At 42.6% G+C, this 21,890-nt stretch overlaps 1 protein-coding gene across 3 annotated transcripts in view; it reads left to right on the forward strand.

The window, feature by feature from the left end:
* Nucleotides 1-21,890, forward strand: part of C3H4orf19 (chromosome 3 C4orf19 homolog) — a 140,324-nt gene that overhangs the window by 95,247 nt on the left and 23,187 nt on the right. For all 3 annotated transcript variants that reach the window (XM_054553817.2, XM_054553818.2, XM_024246266.3), the window contains exon 2: nucleotides 7,729-7,778. In XM_054553817.2, the coding sequence (XP_054409792.2) occupies nucleotides 7,729-7,778 (50 nt within the window). The remainder of the gene's footprint in view (nucleotides 1-7,728; nucleotides 7,779-21,890) is intronic.

Raw genomic sequence — 21,890 nt, forward strand, 5'->3', positions numbered from 1 at the left:
TTGGAAAAAAATTACACAGAAAAAAAATAAGTGTATCTGTCAAGAATCATATTTATGTGAGATGTGTCAATACTGGTCTTGTGTCATCTGAACCTACTTGGAAAGAGGATTAAAAATATCCTGTTTGGCTCCAGAAAGGAAAAGCCGCCCCTCCTGCACGAGTGGGAGCTGCAACCCTTTAGAACTGGTAATCACAAACCCCTCAGACCCAAAATGAAATAAAGGAAAATATGTATCATTGGGCATTGATGGAAAAGGACTAGATCCTAGTGTAAACATCCTAATAAAAGGAGAGATTCAAAGACACTCTCCAGAACCAGTATTTCAGACTTTCTATGATGAACTAAATGTGCCAGTACCTGAGATTCCAGGAAAGACTAAAAATTTGTTTTGCAATTAGCCGAACATGTAAGCCCAGTCTTTAAAAGTCACTTCATGTTGTGTTTGTGGAGGAACTATATAACAGGAGATCAATGGCCGTGGGAAGCCCGAGAGTTAATTCCTACAGACCCAGTTCCTAATGAATTCCTGGCCCAGAAGAACCACCCTGACAATTTTTAGGTTCTAAAGGCCTCAATTATTGGACAATATTGCATAGCTAGAAAAAGAAAAAATTCACTCATTCTGTAGGGTGATTTAGTTGCCTAGGACAAAAACTGTATAATAGTACCACAAAAAAAAAAAACAGTTACATGATGGAGTTCCAGTTACACAGAAAGAGATCCATTCAGTAATTTCCAAGGTTGCAGACTGTCTGGGCCCACCCAGAATTCCACCGGGACTGGACAGCCCCCACCGGGTTATACTGGATATGTGGACATAGAGCCTATGCTAAGCTGCCTGATCAGTGGACAGGTAGCTGTGTAATTGGCACCATTAAACCATCTTTCTTTTTACTGCCCATAAAAACAGGCAAACTCCTGGGCTTCCCTGTCTGTGCTTCCCATGAAAAATGAAGCATAGCCATAGGTAATTAAAAAGATGATAAAGGGCCCCCTAAAAAAATTATACAATACTATAGGCCTGCCACTTAGACACAAGATGGCTCATGGGGATACTGGACCCCCATTTACATGCTCAACAGAATCATACGGTTGCAAGCTCTTTTGGAAAGCATCACTAATAAAACCGGTCAAGCCTGACTATTCTGGCCTGGCAAAAAAAACTCAGATAAGAAATGCTATCTATCAAAATAGATTGGCTCTTTACTACTTGCTAGCAGCTGAAAGAGAGGTCTATAGGAAATTTAACCTTACTAATTACGGTCTACACATAGATAATTAAAGGCAAGTAGTCAAAGACATAGTTAGAAATATGACAAAACTGGCACATGTGCCCGTCCAAGTGTAGCACGGATTCAACCCTTTAAGCCATGTTTAGAAGGTGGTTTCCAGCACTAGAAAAATTTAAAACTCTTATAATAGGACTTATAATAGTAATAGAAACCTGCTTACTGCTCCCTTGTTTACTACCTGTACTTCTTCAAATGATAAAAAGCTTCATCGCTACCTTAATTCGCCAAAATGCTTCAGCACAAGTGTACTATATAAATCACTATCAATCTATTGCACAAAAAGACATAAGTAGCAAAAATAAGAATGAGAACTCCCACTAATAAAAAGTGAGAGTCTCAAAAGGGGGAAATGAGGGAAGAGAGAGACCCTCTCATATTGTTTTATATTGTTTTATACTCAGTACCTGTTTTAATAAAAAAAACAAGGAAGTGAAATCAAAGACAGGCACCCTGGGGCCAGGCCCAAAACCAGGCCTGGGCCTGCCTGGCCTAAACCTAGTAGTTAAAAATCAACTCACGACTTAGAACCTGATGTTACCCATAGATTTCAGGCATTGTATGGAAGAATATTGTGAAACTTCCTGCTCTGTTCTGTTTCACTCTGACTACCGGTGTATGAAACCCCTGTCATGTATCCCCTAGATTGCTCAACAAATCACGACCCTTTCATGTAAAATCTTTAGTGTTGCGAGCCCTTAAAAGGGACAGAAATTGTGCACTCAGGGACCTCGGATTTTAAGACAGTAGCTTGTCAATGCTCCCAGCTGAATAAAGCCCTTCCTTCTAAAATTCGGTGTCTGAGAGGTTTTGCCTGCAGCTCATCCTGCTACAGTACTATTATCATTGTCATTTTATGCATAAGGAAAGAGCTAGTGAGGCTACATAACTCTTGTACAATGCTATGTGTAATAAACATATAAACCAATGTGCTAAGAGAAACCAGGGGCAGTAGAAATTAACTCAAAAATCCAAGAAGTCTTAAAAAAAATCACTTCCAAATTTGCTCCTTCCTGTGGATTCCCTTTGATGCCACCACACGCCAGGCTTTTTTTTTTATCTCGTCATTAAATTCAAAGGGTAAACTCTTAGCAAGTCTTTCTGTACCCAACCCTTTTCATTTTCTCTGCTTACTACTGGTAGGTCATGCTTTCTAATATATTGCTTCCATCTTGTCGTTCGCCACTTCAGAACCTAATTTGTTTGCCAATCATGTCATATTTGGTCTTCTGGACCTACTTTCAGTAACCTGGCCACATATGCCATATCCACCTTGTGACCCCAAAATCCAACATGGGTCACTCCATTGTCTTTCATACAAGTCGTGTTCTTTTCTACCTTTTTGCTTTTACTAAAACTGTCCTCTCTGCCTAATTAATTTCTACCTATCTCTCATGGCCTCATTTTTCCATAAAGCCTCTCCCGGCAGCATCGTTGCAGTGGGATTACATCTTCTCCCAAACTCCCACAACGCTTAGTGCTGATTGGCTGTACCAGGCATCAGGTCTTCGCCATGGACAAGCCAGTGTCATGCCAGTGCTAGCTTGCCCAACAAATGAGTTATTTATACTTGTATCCATGTATGGAAACACATATTTTCCAGGCACCAGCAGTATACCAAAAAATATTTATTTTTGAAAAGATTTATTACTTCAAAAAGTCATTCTGGGAAAAATTATAACTTCTTTGATGCATCTTATTTCATGGTTATTGTTATTTTGACACCTGATCTTTATAGTTCTTGGAGTTCATAAACTTCTTACTTTATCCCTGGATGTTCTTAGTTTCATCTTAGAAGGACTTCTTTGTATAACTGTGCACAGAGTAGACACTTGTTTGATATAGGGTATTGTTTGTAAAATTTTTGCATAATGTATTGCTGAAATAAACTATAAGATAGGATTAAATGGCACTTTCGTTAAATATTAGATGACATTGATTGTAACATGTACCATTACTTATGTAACACAAAGATAGAAAATAATGCTGCCAATGTAACCATGATGTGCCAATGATTGTGAGATACATTCCAATTCCAGATATGTTAAAAGGTAAATGAATACATGTACATTTTAGAATCGATAAAATGTGAGCATTGTTGTGTTACAATATTATACATTGGTATTAGGCATCTTTAAATTGCCAATGATATTTTTAAGTCAAATTTTTTAAAACATGCAAGGTACCACCTATATGCAAGGCACTGTGCCAAGGGGCATAATGTGCAGATAAACATTGATGAAACCATGGCCTTCTCTACTGAGGGTTTATAGTCTGATAGAGGGAACATTGTATAAGTTAATTATGTACTATAATCCAAGATGGAAAGTGATCAGAGCTATCCACCTTGATAGAGTGATATAGTTTGGCTGTGTCCCCACCCAAATCTCATCTTGAATTGTAGCTACCATAATCCCCACGTGTTGTGGGAGGTAATTGAATCATGGGGGTGGGTTTTTCCCATGGTATTCTCGTGATAGTGAATAAATCTCATGAGATCTGATGGTTTTATAAAGGGCAGTTCCCCTGCACACACTGCCCTGCCTCCTGACATGTAAGATGTGCCTTTGCTTTTGCTTCACCATCCGCCATGATTGTGAGGCCTCCCCAGCCACGTGGAACTGTGAGTCCATTAAACCTCTTTTTCTTTATAAATTACCCAGTCTCAGGAATTTCTTCATAGCAGTATGAAAATGGACTAATACAAAGAGCTTAAAGATCCTTTAGAAATATTTATTTATTTATTTATTTATTTATTTATTTATTTATTTAGAGGCAGAGTCTTCCTCTGTCACCCAAGCTGGAGTGCAGTGGTGCAGTCAGCTCACTGCACCCTCCGCATCCAGGTTCAAGCAATTCTGCTCCTCAGCCTCCTGAGTAGCTGGGACTACAGGCGTGTGCCACCATGCCCGGCTAATTTTTGTACTCTTAGTAGAGACAAGGTTTCACCATGTTGGTCAGGCTGGTCTCGAACTTCTGACCTCAGGTGATCCACCCACCTCAGCTTCCCAAAGTGCTGGGATTACAGGTGTGAGCCACCACACCCGGCCTAGAAATATTTTAAATAGAGTAATTACCTTTATTTTGGAATTTTTCAAAGTCTTCCTGGAGAAAGTGGTGTGTGAAATGAGTTTTGAAGGATAAATAGAATTTTGCAGACTATTGATTGGTAAGGAGGTATGCCAACTGGGGAAAGTAATATATGCAAAGGTGTAGAAGCATTGGCATTAAAGAATAATGAAAAGTCTAGTTTGGCTGGAAATAGAAAGTAGCTGGAGGAATGGCCCAGATAAACTAGGAAGGCCATGGATGTTATATTGTAGAAGGCCTTGAATGCATAGCTGAGGATATTTAAGATTTGGTAAGCAATACAGAACCACTTAAAGTTTTTTAACAGCGCAGTGGTTTAATGAGAGCTTTTCATTACATAGCTGGCTCCATCTCATCTTTTAGATCCCAGTTTAAATGCTACCCTCTCAAAGTGTCCAACCCTCACTCTAAGTGGATTCTCACCTATAACTCCAAATTGCCACATCCAGTTGGTTTCCTAGGAAGCACTTACCACTGGTTTTGATCTGTCTACCAACCACCTGGTAAGTTGCATGGTAGGGCAAGTAGGGCGTTCTGTTCCCCTTTTATACTCTCAGTGCTTAGCACTCTACATGGCACTTCTTAGGCACTCAGTAACAGCTTACTGAGTGTGCAGACATCTGAGAGTAGCTTCTAACAGACAGTTGGGTACTTTGTTCAAAACAAAAACAAGAATTATGTGACGTTATCAATTCATAGAGGACACTCTGAGACAGGAGGCCAGGAAACAAGTCCTGGCTCCTCCCCACCGATTCCTTGCATGGCCCTGGATAAGTAACTAAGATTCATGCCGTCTGGTTTCTTTATCTTCCCGAAAATGGTTGTGGAGGAACTGACTGCTAAGGTCTTCTCTTCAGAAATGCTGCATCATCCACATGCAAAATGTGGGTCTGGTGCTTAGGAGACAAAGGGTGTGGCTTGAGAGGTGGATTTTGGATTTGTTCTACAGGGAATACAGTATAATCAAAGTCAAGATAAAGATCCAGTTTTTAAAATGGTCTCGATCCTCTGCACAGCATTTGATGCTGTTGGGCTGGTAGCTGTTCTCTTCATCTGAGGCACTGTAGAGCCCTGTACCTCAAACCTTTTCTACTGCTGCTTGTCTGTTCCTTTCACCCAGAACCCTTCACCCCATAGATGTAGATGTTCAAATCATATGGTTCTGCCTTCTTCCCTCTCCACATCTCACTCCCTAGGGTGACTCTTAATACTCCATGGAAATCCTTGTTCCCCCTGAGTCTCCTCGTTAAACATCAAGCAATCCAGAATATTTACTGCTCCCATCAGGCTGTCATTCTGTAGGACGCACCACCTGGCATCCCACCCTATTCTTTCCACATTTCATTAAATTTTCTAACAGTTTTTCACTACAGTTTTTGTTACCTAAAATCTGCAGTTTCCTGTGCATAGCATAGGGCTTGTCACACAGTAGGAGTTCAGAATTCTTTGTTGACTAAATAATACTCCATTCTTTCTGCCTTATCTCTGTCACATTCCCCTTGCCTAAAACACCCTCCCGACACACCTGCTCACTATTAGTTTTTCTTTTTTATTTTCTTTTTCTTTTTTTTTGTTTTGTTTTGTTTTGTTTTTTTGTTTTTTTGAGACAGAGTTTCACTCTTGTTGCCCAGGCTGGAATGCAGTGGCACCATCTCGGCTCACTGCAACCTCTGTCCCCGAGGTTCAAGCGATTCTCCTGCCTCAGCCTCCTGTGTAGCTGGGATTACAGGCACCTGCCACCACACCAGTTAATTTTTTGTATTTTTAGTAGAGACGGGGTTTCACCATGTTGGCCAGGCTGGTCTCGAACTCCTGACCTCAGGTGATCCACCCGCCTCAGCCCCCTAAAGTGCTGGGATTATAGGCATGAGCCACCACACCCAGCCCCTTTATTAGTTTTTCATCTGATATGATTCCTCTCTGATTCAGTGCCTGGCTCAGGTGCTGTCAGCTTCTGGAAGCCTCCCAGTTACACTCTCTTCCCTACCTGAACCACCTCAGGATTTTGTTGGTGTCCCCTTGATGGCATTGTTTGTACTCTGAATGATATTGTAGTTCATTGTAAGCTCTTCTCGCCTCCTTGCTTTTCCCTGCTAGAGGGTTATCTCCCTGCAGGCATGGACTTGCGTTTCTCATGTCTTCCTTATGAAGTAATATTTAAATTGAATGTGAATACTATGATAAAAAATAAGAATAATAGAATAATCATGGGACAATGTTTGAGCAATGTATCAGAGCTTAAGGAGTTACTGAACAATTTAAAAAAAAACCAAGTGAAAAGATTTCGCTGACGAGAATATAAAATTGAATCACTGAAAGGATGTAAAACCATTCCAATATCATAAGACAGAGCTCATTATCTCGATATATAGTCTACTTGAGAGTGGAATAAGAGCCTTTCTTGAAAATGATGTGTCCATATGTAGTAAATTATTCTAATAATCATGGAGAAGTGAATAAAAATCTGGACATTTGTTTTGCTTTCTTAAGTTCTGTACATCATAAACAAAGATATTTTCTAAATCGTGTATTTTATTGAAATACCACACATTTATTCATTCAACTTTGCTTGTTTTTTGTTGTTGTTTTGTTTTTTTGTGGGATTTTTCGCTTAGTCAAAACTTGTCCATCAGAGAAGAGGCACATTGTCATGTAATGTTTATCGACAGTAATAACAACTAGAATGTCTTAGTCCATTCAGACTGCTGTAAGAAAATACCAGAAAGTGGGTGGTTTATAAACAACAGAAATTTCTCAGAGGTGTGGGGGCTGGAAAGTTCAAGATCAAGGTGCCAGCAGATTTGGCGTCTGGTGACAACCTGCTTCATAGATAACCATCGTTCGCTATAACTTCATAAGGCAGAAGGGGCAAGGCAGCTCTCTGGGATCTCTTTTATAATGGCACTAATTTTATCCCCAGAGGGCCCCACCTCCTAATACCATCACACTGGGGCTTGGTTTCAACATATGAATTTGCAGGGGGCACAGACATTCAGTCCATAGTAGATGGCTTTTGGTTATTGGGCAACTCTAACATTTCCAGTGTGTGATCAACAGTTTATATGATGTTCCATTGAAATCTCACTATAATATTATTTTACAGACTGAAATTGTGGTTAGCTGTGAGTTGATTGCTGAGTGTCAGGAGCTGGGCTGCAAACCCCAGCCTGATAAATGTGAAACCCCTTGCCTTCCTGGGCAAACTGTTCCAAGCCAGGAACTCCTTCCCCACATTACTGCCCAGTGCCCCTTAGGAAACGCTTCCTGCCGTCACACTCACGATAATACCTGGCTGTGAAAAGAAGGCAACCCACAGATCTCAATGTTCAACTTTTTTGTTGTTGCAGGAAGAGAAGTTAAACTTCCAGAGAAACCTAACAGACAATATCCACAACAGGTAAGCTATTTTATTTTATCTTTCCATGCTTTGGTGAGAAAATCTATTCTCTTCACTTTCCATTAAATTTTCTATCATTTGGTCTTCTGCTACAGTTTTTATTACCGAAAACCTTAAAGCCAGTAGACAGAGAAGTCCCCAAAGTCTCTTTCTTTCTGGCTCACTCAGGTTCGAGTAGAATTGCTGTTTCCTTTTTATGTTTGTTTTTTTGAGATACAATTCTAAAACGAGTGTGATAATGCATGGTTCAACCAAGTCTCCACACTGAAAAGATTTCCAGTTAAACTATCCCCGCCGTCCCCAGGCAATTTCAAGCTTCTCCCATAATGTCTATGCCAAAGAACAGTGGCTCTCAGCGTGTGGTCCCAGGACCTACGGCATCAGCTTCACCTGGGAACTTGTTAGAAATTCAGTTTCTGAGGCCCCATCTCAGACCCACTAAATCAGAGGCTCTGGGATAATGACTAGCCCTCAAGATGATTCCAGTATACTCTCCTGTTTTAGGACCCAGGTACTGTGAATACAGACCTTCCTTCTCTTTATTTCTCTCTGAGTCTCCTTCCCAAGCCCTTTACCATTTCCATCTTTGTCCGAACTTGCAATATAATCTTCTATATATTTTACTCCAGTGGAACTAGCCTGGTCCCCTCACTCTGTGTCTCCTGAAAGTGGTGCATGCATTATTCTTGTTCCCCTTTGCAAATTCTAGATGGTCAAGCTGCCTCCTATCTGCAAACCTTATCTTCCTTTGAGGTTCATGCCATTGGCCTATTCTGTCCTTTTCCCTGCTTGTTGTCTTTATCTGGGGACTTCCCAGTGGCTCCAGATCATTCAATACCATAGGCCCAAAGCCTTTCTGACTTTCTACACTCTAGTCATCCTCACTTCCACTACATTTCACTTTCCATGGCCACATCCTGGACCATGTCCTTCATTGTAGACGCTAATGTGCCAATGCCACCATCTCTTATGGCTCCAAATTCTCATGCTCAAGGATGCCAGGTCACTGGTCTTGCTTTTGTTCCCCCTAACCTCATTAGGATCCTCACCCTGCAGGACTCTTTCTTCTTCCTTAGCCAACCTCTTGACCACACAGCCCTAACCATTTAGTGCAGGCTCCAGGTCCATTGCTTTAGCCACGCTTGCCAGCACTCTCAAGACCCAAGCTCTGTTGCCTTATACCTCAACCTGGGACCAGGGTAGTAACCCACATTCTATGGGCCTTTACCTTGATCTCTGGGCACTGCTGGGAGAGGGAAAGAATGCCAGAACTACATGCATTGGCATCACTCAGATTTTTGGTGGCCAGCTGAGGCCAACCCTCAGCACTGCTCAGCTGCCTTTCAGTGGTTGCTCTTCCCCTCCACAACAAACCATTCCAAACCTTGTCACTTGGAGCTTTCACATCTAGCCCTTCCAGCAGACACCTTGCCCCCTACATCAAGAAACTCACAGCTTACAGTCCTCCAGCTTCCCGCCCTGCATCTAGAACTGTCTCCACTTAAAATCACCCTTGCCTCTTTCCCTCTAGGCTCCAAGGGAAAAGTATATATTCTACGTCTTTCTAAGGTGTATCTCTTCACTAGTGATCTTGACTTGATCCTAGATTTTCCCCCATTCTTTCTACTATTCTCAATTTCTTTCAACTATTTTTTTCCTCCTTGGCTTATAAAAGGTATTTATCTTTCACCTGCTACAAAACTATCCTATAATCCTATATCCTTGTCCACTGTGACTATTCCCTTCATCTTTTCCATCTCAGCCAAACTCCATAAGAGTTCTCTCTCCTCCTTTTCATATGCCCCATGCATTCCTTAACCTGCTGCACCCCAGCATGCACCTCCATTGCTCTACAACCTTCCTGCATTTCCCACCAACAACCTCCTTGATATGAAATTCAGGTGCACTGTTCCATCCTTTCCTTATCTCTGAGGCAGCTGACACTCTTTGATGGAAGACTGTCTCCTCTCCTGCTTCTTGATAATAAAGCCCAATTCCCTCCTCCCTCTCTGAGCATTCTTCCCAATCCTCCTCATATGCTCATCCTCCTCTGCCTAAGAGCAAACAAGCAGAGTTAAGACTTGCAGGCAACTTGCAGGCTCCACCCTCATGAGTTGAATAGTTGAGAAGGCAGGAAAGAAGTCAAAAAATGAATTAAATAAAACTGTAAGTTGTGGTAAGAATGTAAAGTGAAAGGTGACATGAGGTGGAATAACAGGGTTTTAAACTGGCTGGTTTAGATGGGGTGGGGTGAGAAGGCAAAGGAAATAGTCTATGACAAGATCCTTGAGATCAGGAACAAAACATAAATTTTAAAGACTTGAAAGAAGGCCAATGTGGCCAGGGAAAGAAAGGGGAGACAATGCACCAGAAAGCTGTGCATGCAATAGAAAAGACTTCATCTATTATTGTATAAGTTTCTTATTAATTTTAAGTGAGTTGCTGCAGTCGACAATCATAATTCACTGTAGTTATGTTATAGAAAGTCACTTCAAACAAGGAGTTAGTGAATACTGCACCATTGCTCTCAAGGGAAATATGGGGTTAGGTTCCTACAAGCCTCTGGTCACAATATTTTCATCAACTGATCAATATATAACGTTGTTTTATGTGTGTTTCAGTTGTTAAAGCACTTTATTTGCATATGTATTGTTAATTCATTAACACTGAGCTCAGGGCTAACAGCACTATGACTCATTTCTGAACAAAGCTTATCTAACACACACATTTTCTCTGTAAGGCACATCACAGCATTCTTGCACCTAGGACCACTAGACAACACGTCAGCACTATTCCTGGGGCCATTTTTAACAGTGACATCACCAACAAAAAGCACAAAATGCAAACAATGGGGCCATGAGAAGATACCCATTTACAATATGGCACAGTGCCATCTTGTTTGAGCTCAGCTAGAAACATAAGCATCTAATGACTCAAAACATTTTGCCACTCTGCACATGCCCAGGAACGGCCAGAGAAGCACCATGAGTATTGATTTGGGGGTTACAAATTAACATTAGTAAGTCGGTGAATTCACAAATACAGAATGCACAAATAATGAGAACCAAGTGTATATGAAAAGCATATCGATGAACACCAGGTACATAAGAAGGACTCTGAACATTTGATATTTTAATCATCTTCATTATTGCATGCTACTAGATATCCTGACAGCATGAGATACCTCTGAAAAGTTTTAGGCAGGGAAGTGATAATGATCCAGATTCATGGCCTAAAAAGATCATGACTCCTTTGTGGCAAATATATTAGCCAGAGACACTAGCACGTATAGGTGATAGTAAGGCGATGTTGCAGTCAGTAATCCAGGTACGAAAGAGATGATGCTGTTTGAGGACAGGGCAATGGGAGTGCACATTGTTCTCCTGGAATGTGCTCTGGAAATCTACCAGAACCACTGTCTGCCTACCTTTGCCCACAAGCCTTTTCTAATCTTCCTACAGTTACTCTGGAGCTACTTGTCCTATATAGCATGTTATATGACATATTTGAATCTAGTACTTATGACACTATATTAGTCATGTATCTATATACCTGTCTCCTTTCCTGGACAGTAAACTCTTTCTACATCCCTGGAATCAAGTTTGGTACTTGGCACATAATAGGTGCTCAGGAAATATCTGTTGCCTGAATGGTTGGTGAGTCATTTAACAAACAGCAGAGATCTTCTATCTCTTAGAGTCTTAGCAATTAGCAGAGTGTCTTACCCCTAGTAGGGGGTTGTTTAAGGCATCTAAACCGTGCTCAGTCTTTCCAAGTGCAAAACCTATTTTTACTGTACTTTAAAGGAATATTGGGTTCCAACTCTGCACATGTAGGTTCATCTACAAGTAAGGGACAAATTGTAGGTTTTTTCTTGTCTTCCGACCAGTTCTTGCTTCGAGTCTTGAGTCTGGAAGCACATTTATAAAATAAAATAGTTGGGTGGGATAACTTCTAAGATTCTTTCAAATCAGAACCCTGTATCACTCTGCTAAGGCTACCATAACAAAATACTCTAGACTGGGTGGCTTAAACAAAAGAAATGTATTTTCTCAGAGTCCTGGAGGCCAGGAGGTCCAAGATCAAGGAGTCAGCAAATTCGATTCCTGGGAGAGCCCTTTCCAGCTTGCAGATGCTGCCTTCTCACTGTGTCCTCACGTGGCCTCTCCTCAGTGTGCTCTGGACCCACCAGCACCATTCACTTTCACACACAAGCCTTTTCTAATCTTCCCGAGGTTGCTCAGGAGGGAATACTCTCTCCTCTTCTCATAAGGCCACCAATCCTCTTATGTTAGGACCCCACCCTGATGACCTCATTTAACCTTAATTACCTCCAGAAAGCCCTATCTCTAATTACACTCACAATGAGTTAGGGTTTCAACATGTGAATTTAGGGGAAGACACAATTCAGTCCACAGCGGGTACTGTAAGATTCTGGGAATTACCCTGAACTAGTTTATTCCAAGCAGGTGGCCCTGAGCTGTGCTTCCTTTAAAATCTATTTGTAGCCTTACCAGACTATATTATATAAACTCCTCTCCACATGGCCACCTCTAAAACTTCCTCAGCATTTTTAGAACTTAATTTTGTCCAAATGCTTCAAGTTTCTTCCAGATGTCTGCCATCTCCCATATACGGCTACTTAGCAAAGTCAGAGACATTCCCTGTAATGGAGACACACCCCAGTTCCCATGTGTTTCCAGGGAAGATTTGGTCAAAACATTGCCCATTTCTACACAGTGTCTAAATGGAACTAGCGCCCAATGGTTAAAGAATATTCTGAGCCAGGGACCGGGGCTCACAGTCCCAGTGCTGTAATCCCAGCGCTTTGGGAGCCTGGGACGGGTGGATCACCTGAGATCAGGAGGTCGAGACCAGCCTGGCCAACATAGTGAAACCCTGTCTCTACTAAAAATACAAAAAATTAGCTGGGCGTGGTGGCAGGCACCTGTAATCCCAGCTAGTCAGGAGGCTGAGGCAGGAGAATCACTTGGACCCGGGAGACGGAGGTTGCAGTGAGCCAAGATGGCGCCATTGAACTCCAGCCTGGGTGACAAGAGTGAGACTCTGTATCAAAAAAAAAAAAAGAAAAAAAAAATGAATATTCTCACAGACAATTGCCATGAATATGCAAATGGCCAACATTTCCTAAGCACCTACTATTTGCAAGACACACATTGCCAGCCCTGTCACATGTTTAAGTCATGTGATCCTCATAGGACCGTGACCAGTACTTCTGGTAATGCAGCCATAAAAAATGAAAGTGACCATGCACTGATGCCAGGGGTGTCTGACTTTTTTTTTTTTTTTTTTTTTTGAGATGGAGTCTCACTCTTACTGCCCAGGCTGCAGTGCAGTGGTACAATCTTGGCTCACTTCAACCTCCACCTCTTGGATTCAAGTGATTCTCCTGTCTCAGCTTCCCAAGTAACTGAGATTACAGGTGTCTGCCACCATGCCCAGCTAATTTTTGTATTTTTAGTAGAGATGGGGTTTCACCAGGTCAGCCAGGCTGGTCTCGAACTCCTGACCTCAGGTGATCCACCTGCCTCGGCCTCCCAAAGTGCTGAGATTAAAGGTGCGAGCCACTGTGCCCAGCCCGGTGTCTGACATTTTTCAGCAGATCCTTTAGTAATGATTGATGCTGAGCTTGTTAGAAACACAGGCTGTCAGGCCCCACTCAGAGCCAGATGGATTCCTCATGACCCAGTGCCCTGTGCTCCTATCCGTCTACAGAATTCCACCCCGTACACACACGTACACACACACACACAAATCTTTATTCATTAATGAACTACATCTTGTCTGCTCCAAACAGGAGCCTACTTCCAGGAATTTACAGTCCAGAGAATAGGAACATAGCTTCTCAAACTTTTTCCCCACGAGGGTACAGGAGGATCTGGGAGGCTGGGGAGTGTGGAGAGGATGACCACAAGCTACTGGCAGAACTTGACATCTCTGCGTGCCTTCCATTTCATTCTAGTCATTCATGCAAATGTTGCCTTTTCACCCATGATATTCTGAGTTAATTTTAGATATCAAATAATGGGCTTCTCCCCCCAAAACCTTCTCATGGGGCCATATTTATTTTGTGGCTTACCTTTCCCTCCCAGCTCATGGCCATGTACCCTCATGCAGAAGGCGGGGCTCTGAGATTGGCTCACACCACAGGCAGCTTCTGAATCTGGGAGAAGCGCAAGGTCAGCCACGGAGGAGGAGCAGCACCGGGTCTAATCTGGGGGAAGGAACAGGACCCCCTTGACCCCATGGACACCTTCCTCCCCCAGGCTCTTCCACAGAGTTGTCCAAATGTACAGTGGGCAGAGACCAACCCAGATGGAGTTCTGATGTGCAGTGATTGTGTGAAGAGGCCTCTGTAGAATTTCAGGAGCCTTTTGACCTCACCGTTGCTTGGCCAGACCAGAATAAACCCCATGTCTAGCCAGTGCTAGAGGAAGCCCGGGTCTCATCAGGCTTAAAGGTGACAGTAACCGTGGTGGTTAATACTGAGTGTCAACTTGATGGGATTGAAGGATGCAAAGTATTGGTCCTGGGTGTGTGTGTGCGGGTGCTGCCAAAGGAGATTAACATTTGAGTCAGTGGGCTGGGGAAGGCAGACCCACCCTTAATCTGGGTGGGCACCATCTAATCAGCTGCCAGCAAATATAAAGCAGGCAGAAAAACGTCAAAAGGTGAGACTAGCCTAGCCTCCCAGCCTACATCCTTCTCCCGTGCTGGACACTTCCTGCCTCAAATATCGGACTCCACGTTCTTCAGTTTTGGAACTCGGACTGGCTCTCCTTGCTTCTCAGCTTGCAGATGGGCTATTGTGGGACCTTGTGATGGTAGGAGTTAACACTTAATATTAACTCCCCTTTACATATATGTCTATCCTATTAGTTCTTTCCCTCTGGAGAACCCTGACTAATACAGTAACCATCTAAAATACCACATCACCTACTCCGTAACCTTGCCGCATAGCAAAGCACCTACACTTCTTGGGCCATAATTTTTGTTTCTTTTCTTTGTTCTTTTTTTGTTTGTTTGTTTGTTTTTTGCTTTTTGAGACACAGTCTTACTCCATCACCCAGGCTGGAGTGCAGTAGCCTGATCTTGCTCACTACCACCTCCACCTCCCAGGTTCAAGTAATTCTCCCGCCTCAGCTTCCTGAGTAGCTGGGATTACAGGCGCACATCACCACACCTGGCTAATTTTTGTATTTTCAGAAGAGACAAGGTTTCACCATGTTGGCCAGGCTGGTCTCAAACTCCCGACCTCCCCTGACCCACCCACCTCAGCCTCCCAAATGCTGGGATTATAGGCACAAGCCACCATGCCCAGCCCATAATTCTTGTTTCTGAGGCTTTTTATTATTATTTTATTTTTTTTTTTTTGAGACGGAGCCTTGCTCCATTGGCCAGGCTGGAGTGCAATGGCACAATCTTGGCTCACTGCAACCTCTGCCTCCTGGGTTCAAGTGATTCTCCTTCCTCAACCTCCCAAGTAGTTGGACTACAGGTGCACCACCACACCCAGCTAATTTTTGTATTTTTAGTAGAGACAGGGTATCACCATGTTGGCCAAACTGGTCTCGAACTCCTGACTTAAAATGATCCACCCGCCTTGGCCTCGCAAAGTGCTGGGATTACAGGTGTGAGCCACCGCGCCTGGTCTTGAGGCCTTTCTTTTACCAAGTCCTTCTCTTGAGATGAGTAAAATAACTGCTATATCCTGCCATCTGCTGGTGAATTGATGCAACTGCACCTATAAAATTCAGCCCAAATCTAGAGAATCCAGCTCTCTCTTGCAAAAGCTATGGAAGCACAAACTGCTTCTTGCATAATCCAGCGGACTCAAAAAAATAAAATAAAATAAAATAAACTTACTAGGATGGATGCCAGAAATATTATAATAATAAAAGCAATAACAACATTAATAATAACTTCACTGTCCTACTTTCAACTTTTACAACCTTGGGCAAGCAAGTTATATAACCTCCCATTTAGTTACCTATAAAATACTGATTCCCACCTTAAAGGGTTGTTTTAAAGTTGAAATGAGTTAATACATGAAAGATGAAAGTCCCCAAAACAGTCCTTGACACATAGAAAACACTCAGTGGCTAACTGCTTATTGTGATTAAGTACTGGCTGTATGCCAGACATTATAGCAAGCGCTATGCATCCTTATCTTAATGTTCAAAACAATCCTCATAAACTGTAACTATCATCGTTTGCGTGTTGCAGATTAGGCCACTGAAACTCACAGAGGGGAAGAAACTTGCCTAGAAGTCAAAAAGCTAGTAAGCGGTGTAGGTGGAATTGCTGACTACTCTGATCCTAAGTCACTTGCTTAACCACTCTGCTGAACTGCTGGTGTGGTGTGATCAGTCTTCCTGAATGTTCATCTAAATGCCATCCGGCTTCACCAGAATCAATCTCTCTCTCACACACACACACACACACACACACACACACACACACACGACTATACACTCTCCCAGGGAGCACCCGGGTGCCATCATATCCCCAGAAACTAGCACAGTGCCTGGTGCATACCAAGACCCAGTGGAGCCATTGTGAAGTCAGCGATGTTGCACACAGCTGTGAGCATTCGTCACACACCTGTCTTAAGGATAGCAGGCTAATTACTAGATGGGGGAAAAAATAGTATCAGATCTTGAATAGAGGAAAGGGCCACATGAAACGTTTTTCAGTCTATGAAAATGACTGTGATATGCTATCGTAAAGACTACAGGAGGGAAAAAAGGAGTGACATCATCACTATGTTGTAATAACAACGAAAAAACCACATTGAATGTGTTTCCACATTCAACATGGATATCAAAGATCCTGTGAACCCAGCAGCAAGAAAGTCCTAGGACCAGGCCCTGGCCTATTCCTCAGCATTCCTACAGTGGAAGCACCTCTCAGGTGCACAGGGCCAGCAAGCCCAGCCTTGGTAAAGGCTAGAGAGGCAGCCCTTCTAGTGATATGATTCCAGAGGGTTCAGGGACACCTGTCACTGAGAAACACCAATTTTAACCCAGACATTCTACCCTCAGAGGCTGATTTCTTTGGCTCCTGGGAACTTATTTTTTTTACATAGTTTTCTTTAAAATGTATGAACACCAGGAGCCCCAGGGTTGCCGCCAGTGCTCTGAAAACCACTGTGCCCTCCTGCCTGGCAGCGCACCTCTCTCAGCCCATTCCCAGTGAAGAAGGGGGTCACTTTCTCCATCAGGAGTCTCCCTGGTCTGAGACCCTCATCCCTCTCAGGGACTTTGCTGTTACGTTCTGTCCCCATCTCACAGTTCCTCCTGGCAGAGGCTGAAGAGGCATTTCCAAAAGAGCTGCAGAGCTGAGGGAATAAGACAGAGAACTAGGCCTTTTATCATTCAGTCAAGATCATGGCCTGGGGTGAGTGTGGATGTAGGACCCAGAGGGTGGTATTTCGAAGAGCTAGTTCACAAACCACTGAGTGTGGTGTCCCATGTGCAGCACGGATGTATTGAAGCATGCCTTCCCCATAATTCTCAGGATTTGATGTGACAACAACAAGGAAATCAAGTCAATGAGTGGAAGTTCCCCTTTTTTCCCACTTTATCGTTTAGATTGTTAAATTTGAAAGAGAGCTTTGATTCACAAACTTGTTTTGCAGATAAAGAAACTGAGGACTCAAGGGATTACAGCCTGGGCAACAAGACAAAATCCCATCTCTACCAAAATAAATAAATAAATAAAAATAGCCAGACGTGGTGGCGTGTGCCTGTAGTTGCAGCTACTCAGGAGGCTGAGGTGGGAGGATTGCATGAGCCTGGGAGGCAGAGGTTGCAGTGAGCTGAGATGATGCCACTGTGCTCCAGCCTGGGTGACAGAGTTAGACCCTGTCTCAAAAAAAAAAAAAAAAAGGGAGAGATTAAACAACTTCACCACGTCCATGCCATTGGTGATGGCGTTATGGCTAGGAGGTAGGAGGTGAATTTCTTTATTTTTATTTTATTTTATTTTATTTTGAGATGGAGTTTTGCTCTTGTTGCCCAGGCTGGAGTGCAATGGCAAGATCTAGGCTCACTGTAACCTCCACCTCCCAGGTTCAAGCGATTCTCCTGCCTCAGCCTCTCGAGTAGCTGGGATTACAAGCACCCGCCACCACACCCAACTAATTTTTTGTATTTTTAGTAGAGATGAGGTTTCACCATGTTGGCCAGGCTGGTCTTGAACTCCTGACCTCAGGTGATCTGCCTGCTTCGGCCTCCCAAAGCGCTGGGGTTACAGGTGTGAGCCACCACGCCCGGCCCCGAGGAGGTGGATTTCTTATACCTGGGCACAGACTTTACCTGGCTAAGTTCACCCAAACGCCATATAGCTTAATTAGTTTGAAGAGTAAAACTCCAGTGATGATTAGGACTGTCATTTTGATAGTAGATTTTTCAGAAGTATTCTACAAAACATGAGATCTGTTGGTTGTTAATAAGTTTGCTATGAGAAAAAAAGTTCTGTAGCCCAATAATGTAGGGAAATAATTGGGTTAAACAGAGTGAAACAGTTCCTTCTCATAACCATGAATTTGTTCATCTTTAATTTCTGTTGTTCCCAAACCTATTTTGACCAGGGAGCCTTTTCTAGGGTGAAGACCTATGAGCACTTCCCTGCACGCAAATATCCCATCAAAGCCAGCTCTAGGCCATACTAACACTTCTATCCCAGCGCACTGGCTATTGAGAATGCATGAAATGGACTATTTGATGGTGCTGATAACAAAAGTCTGCATATAACCTTTTTTTTTTTTTTTTTTTTTTTGAGACAGAGTCTCGCTCAGTCACCCAGGATGGAGTGCAGTGGCATGATCTTGACTCACTGCAAGCTCCGCCTCCCGGGTTCACGCCATTCTCCTGCCTTAGCCTCCCGAGTAGCTGAGACTACAGGCGCCTGCCACTGCGCCTGGCTAATTTTTTTTTTTATTATTTTTAGTAGAGATGAGTTTCACCATGTTAGCCAGGATGGTCTCGATCTCCTGACCTCGTGATCCGCCCGCCTTGGCCTCCCAAAGTGCTGGGATTACAGGCATGAGCCACTGCGCCCGGCTGTCTGCATATAATCTTTCAAGTTCTCCAAAATAACAGAAGCTTAGTCTCTGTAGGAGAAAAGTAAACACATCAGAAAAATTTGTCCCGTGAGTTTTCAAAGACTACCCAAAAGAGTAGGAAATGGTTCTGCCAAAAAAAAAAAAAGATTGAGCTGTCAAAGAGTTTATCTTCTAGTCCTTTTTCAACTATAGATTCAGTACTGTCTGTAATGTTGGGCAAGCAGTCTCTAGTTTCTTCTGTAAAGGCAGCACAGCTCCTGGTAGTTATTTTTATTCATTCCTCTTGGATCAGGACCTCAGTCCCTAGTAGTGGCTCACTAAATATTTGTCTGCTTCGCCTTCTGGCCAGGTTACGTGAAATCTCAAGCTGTGTTTTCTAAACATTAGCAAATTGTTGGAAATTTACATGTTCCATTCTATTGTATCTCCTCCCTTCTAAATACTCCAACTTCTATAAACGCAAACCACCTCCCAGCAGCCACTTTAAAAGTTTGTTGAATAGAACCCTTGGAGCAGGACGTCCTTGACCCTTGGAATTGCATAATAGAGGTTTTGCTGTCTCCCAAGATGGGAAGGGGGAACCACAGTCTCTCCCATTTCTCCGAGCTCCTGCCTCCGGCCTGTAGTTTGGACCACTGGGTAGTATGAGATTTGATTGTGGAAAAGGGTATAGACCCTCTATTAGAATAGTTTATCATATCTCATACCCATCATGCCTTCATTCCCACCTGTCATTCACCAGCCATTCCTTCATTTGAATAATAAGAATGAAGTGCCACATGCAAGCTAGATGCTGGTTGGATTAAGCATTGCCTGTGAGGAGCTCGTGTGTGTAGTAGGGAAGGCAGACAGCCGACAAGCACCAAAGTCCCCCTCTAAGATGCAACAACAGCCTGAGGACAGGAATCGTACCCTTTATTTGCCTCTAGAGTTCTCATCCTGGGACTATATATGGTCTTCAGTACATACACAGGATGATGTGTAGGTTGGTAGACTTTTGATGAGCTGCCTTCCAAGATCTCTCTCCATGGTCTAATTTATAGAGACTGTTATCCTTTTTTTTTTTTTTTTTTTTTTTTTTTGAGACAGATCTCACTCTATCATCCAGGCTGGAGTGCAGTGGCACGATCTTGGCTCACTGCAACCTCCACCTCCCAGGTTCAAACGATTCTCCTGCCTCACTCTCCTGAGTGGCTGGGATTACAGGTGCCTGCCACCGTGCCCAGCTAATTTTTGTATTTTTATTTTTATTTTTTGAGACAGAGTCTCGCTCTGTCACCCAGGCTGGAGTGCAATGGCGTGATCTCAGCTCACTGCAAGCTCCACCTCCCGGGTTCACACCATTCTCCTGCCTCAGCCTCCCGAGTAGCTGGGACTACAGATGCCCGCCACCACGCCTGGCTAATTTTTTGTATTTTTAGTAGAGACAGGGTTTCACCGTGTTAGCCAGGATGGTCTCGATCTCCTGACTTCATGATCTGCCCACCTCAGCCTCCCAAATTTTGTATTTTTAGTAGAAACAGGGTTTCACCATGTTGGCCAGACTGATCTCGAACTTCTGACCTCAAGTGATCCTCCCGCCTCAGCCTCCCAAAGTGCTGGGATTACTGGTGTGAGCCACCACACGTGGCCATATAGGGAATATCTTAATAGCATTGATTTCCTGGAGGTGTTAGGTCCCAGCCCAGGTTGTGACAGGCAGAGTAAGAACTGACCTTAGATTCACACGTTTGTTTTTAACTTCACACCTTTTTTAAACATTTTATTTTGACATTATTTCAGACTAACAGAAAAGTTGCAAGAAAAGTGCAAAGAATCCCCATAAATCCTCTACCCAGAGTCCCTAAACGTGAACATTTACCACATTTGCTTTGTTGTTCTCTCTGTCTTTATACACACACAATTTTTTTTCTGAATCATTTTAAGCAGTTATATAAACCATGGTCCTTTAGCTCTAAAATAAGGTTGATTATCCTGTATCCAAAATGCTTGGGAACAGAAGTGTTTTAGAGTTTGGATTTTTTTTAAATTTTGGAATATTTGCATATATATCATGAAATATCTTGGGAATGGGAGCTGAGTCCAAATAAGACATTCAAATGTTTCATATATACCTTTTATACATACCTGAAGGTAATTTTATATTTTTAATAATTTGTGCATGAAACAATTTTTATTTCATTTTCACTGTGGCCTGTCACATGAGGTCAAGTGTGGCATCATGTAGGTGCTCCAAAAGTTTCAGATTTGGGAGCATTTCGGATTTTGGATTTTTGGATTTTGGATAATCAACTTTTACTTTACTGTGTATTTCCTAAAAACAAGGGCATTCTCTTTTTTTCTGCCTTCTTCCCAACATTGTATTATATTTTCAAACATATAGCAAAGTTGAAAGAATTTTGTAGTAAATTTCTGTATACCCACCACCAATCCATCTTATATTTTGATGCATTTCAAAGTAAGTTGTGGACATCGTGTATTTCCCTTCTCTGCTTTCACTTAAGCATGTATATCATTAATTAGAATTCTGTATGTGTTCGCATTTTTTGAAATGACTTTCACTACAAAAGTAATGTGTTCATTGTAGAAAATTGGTAATTGCAGATTTAAAAATCTACAAATCTATCAGTTAGTATTCATTTGTACCAGATATTGTGCTATGTATTTTATCAACATCATCTCTTTTCATCCTTTAACAAACCCTAAGAAGAAGCATTATCCCCATTTTACAGATAAGGACTCTGTGAGCAAGTTGCTGCAGTTCCCACAGTGGCAGTCAGGATATGCATCCAAGTCTGTCCCATCCCCTGACTCTCAACTGCATGCCATCCTGCTAGCCTTGTGTCCACTCCACCCCACTCTGAGATAACCACTGTTCACCCCTCTCTCAATTCTTTTCTAGGTGTATAGAATTCCACAAAACTGTGATTATATTATACAAGTCATTGTGTAACTGGCTTTTTTGCACATATGCAAACCTCTTTCTCCAGCACCTTGTTAATGGCTGCAGGGTATTCTGTTGA

This window comes from Pongo abelii, chromosome 3 (genome assembly GCF_028885655.2).
Source record: "Pongo abelii isolate AG06213 chromosome 3, NHGRI_mPonAbe1-v2.0_pri, whole genome shotgun sequence".
NCBI lineage: Eukaryota > Metazoa > Chordata > Mammalia > Primates > Hominidae > Pongo > Pongo abelii.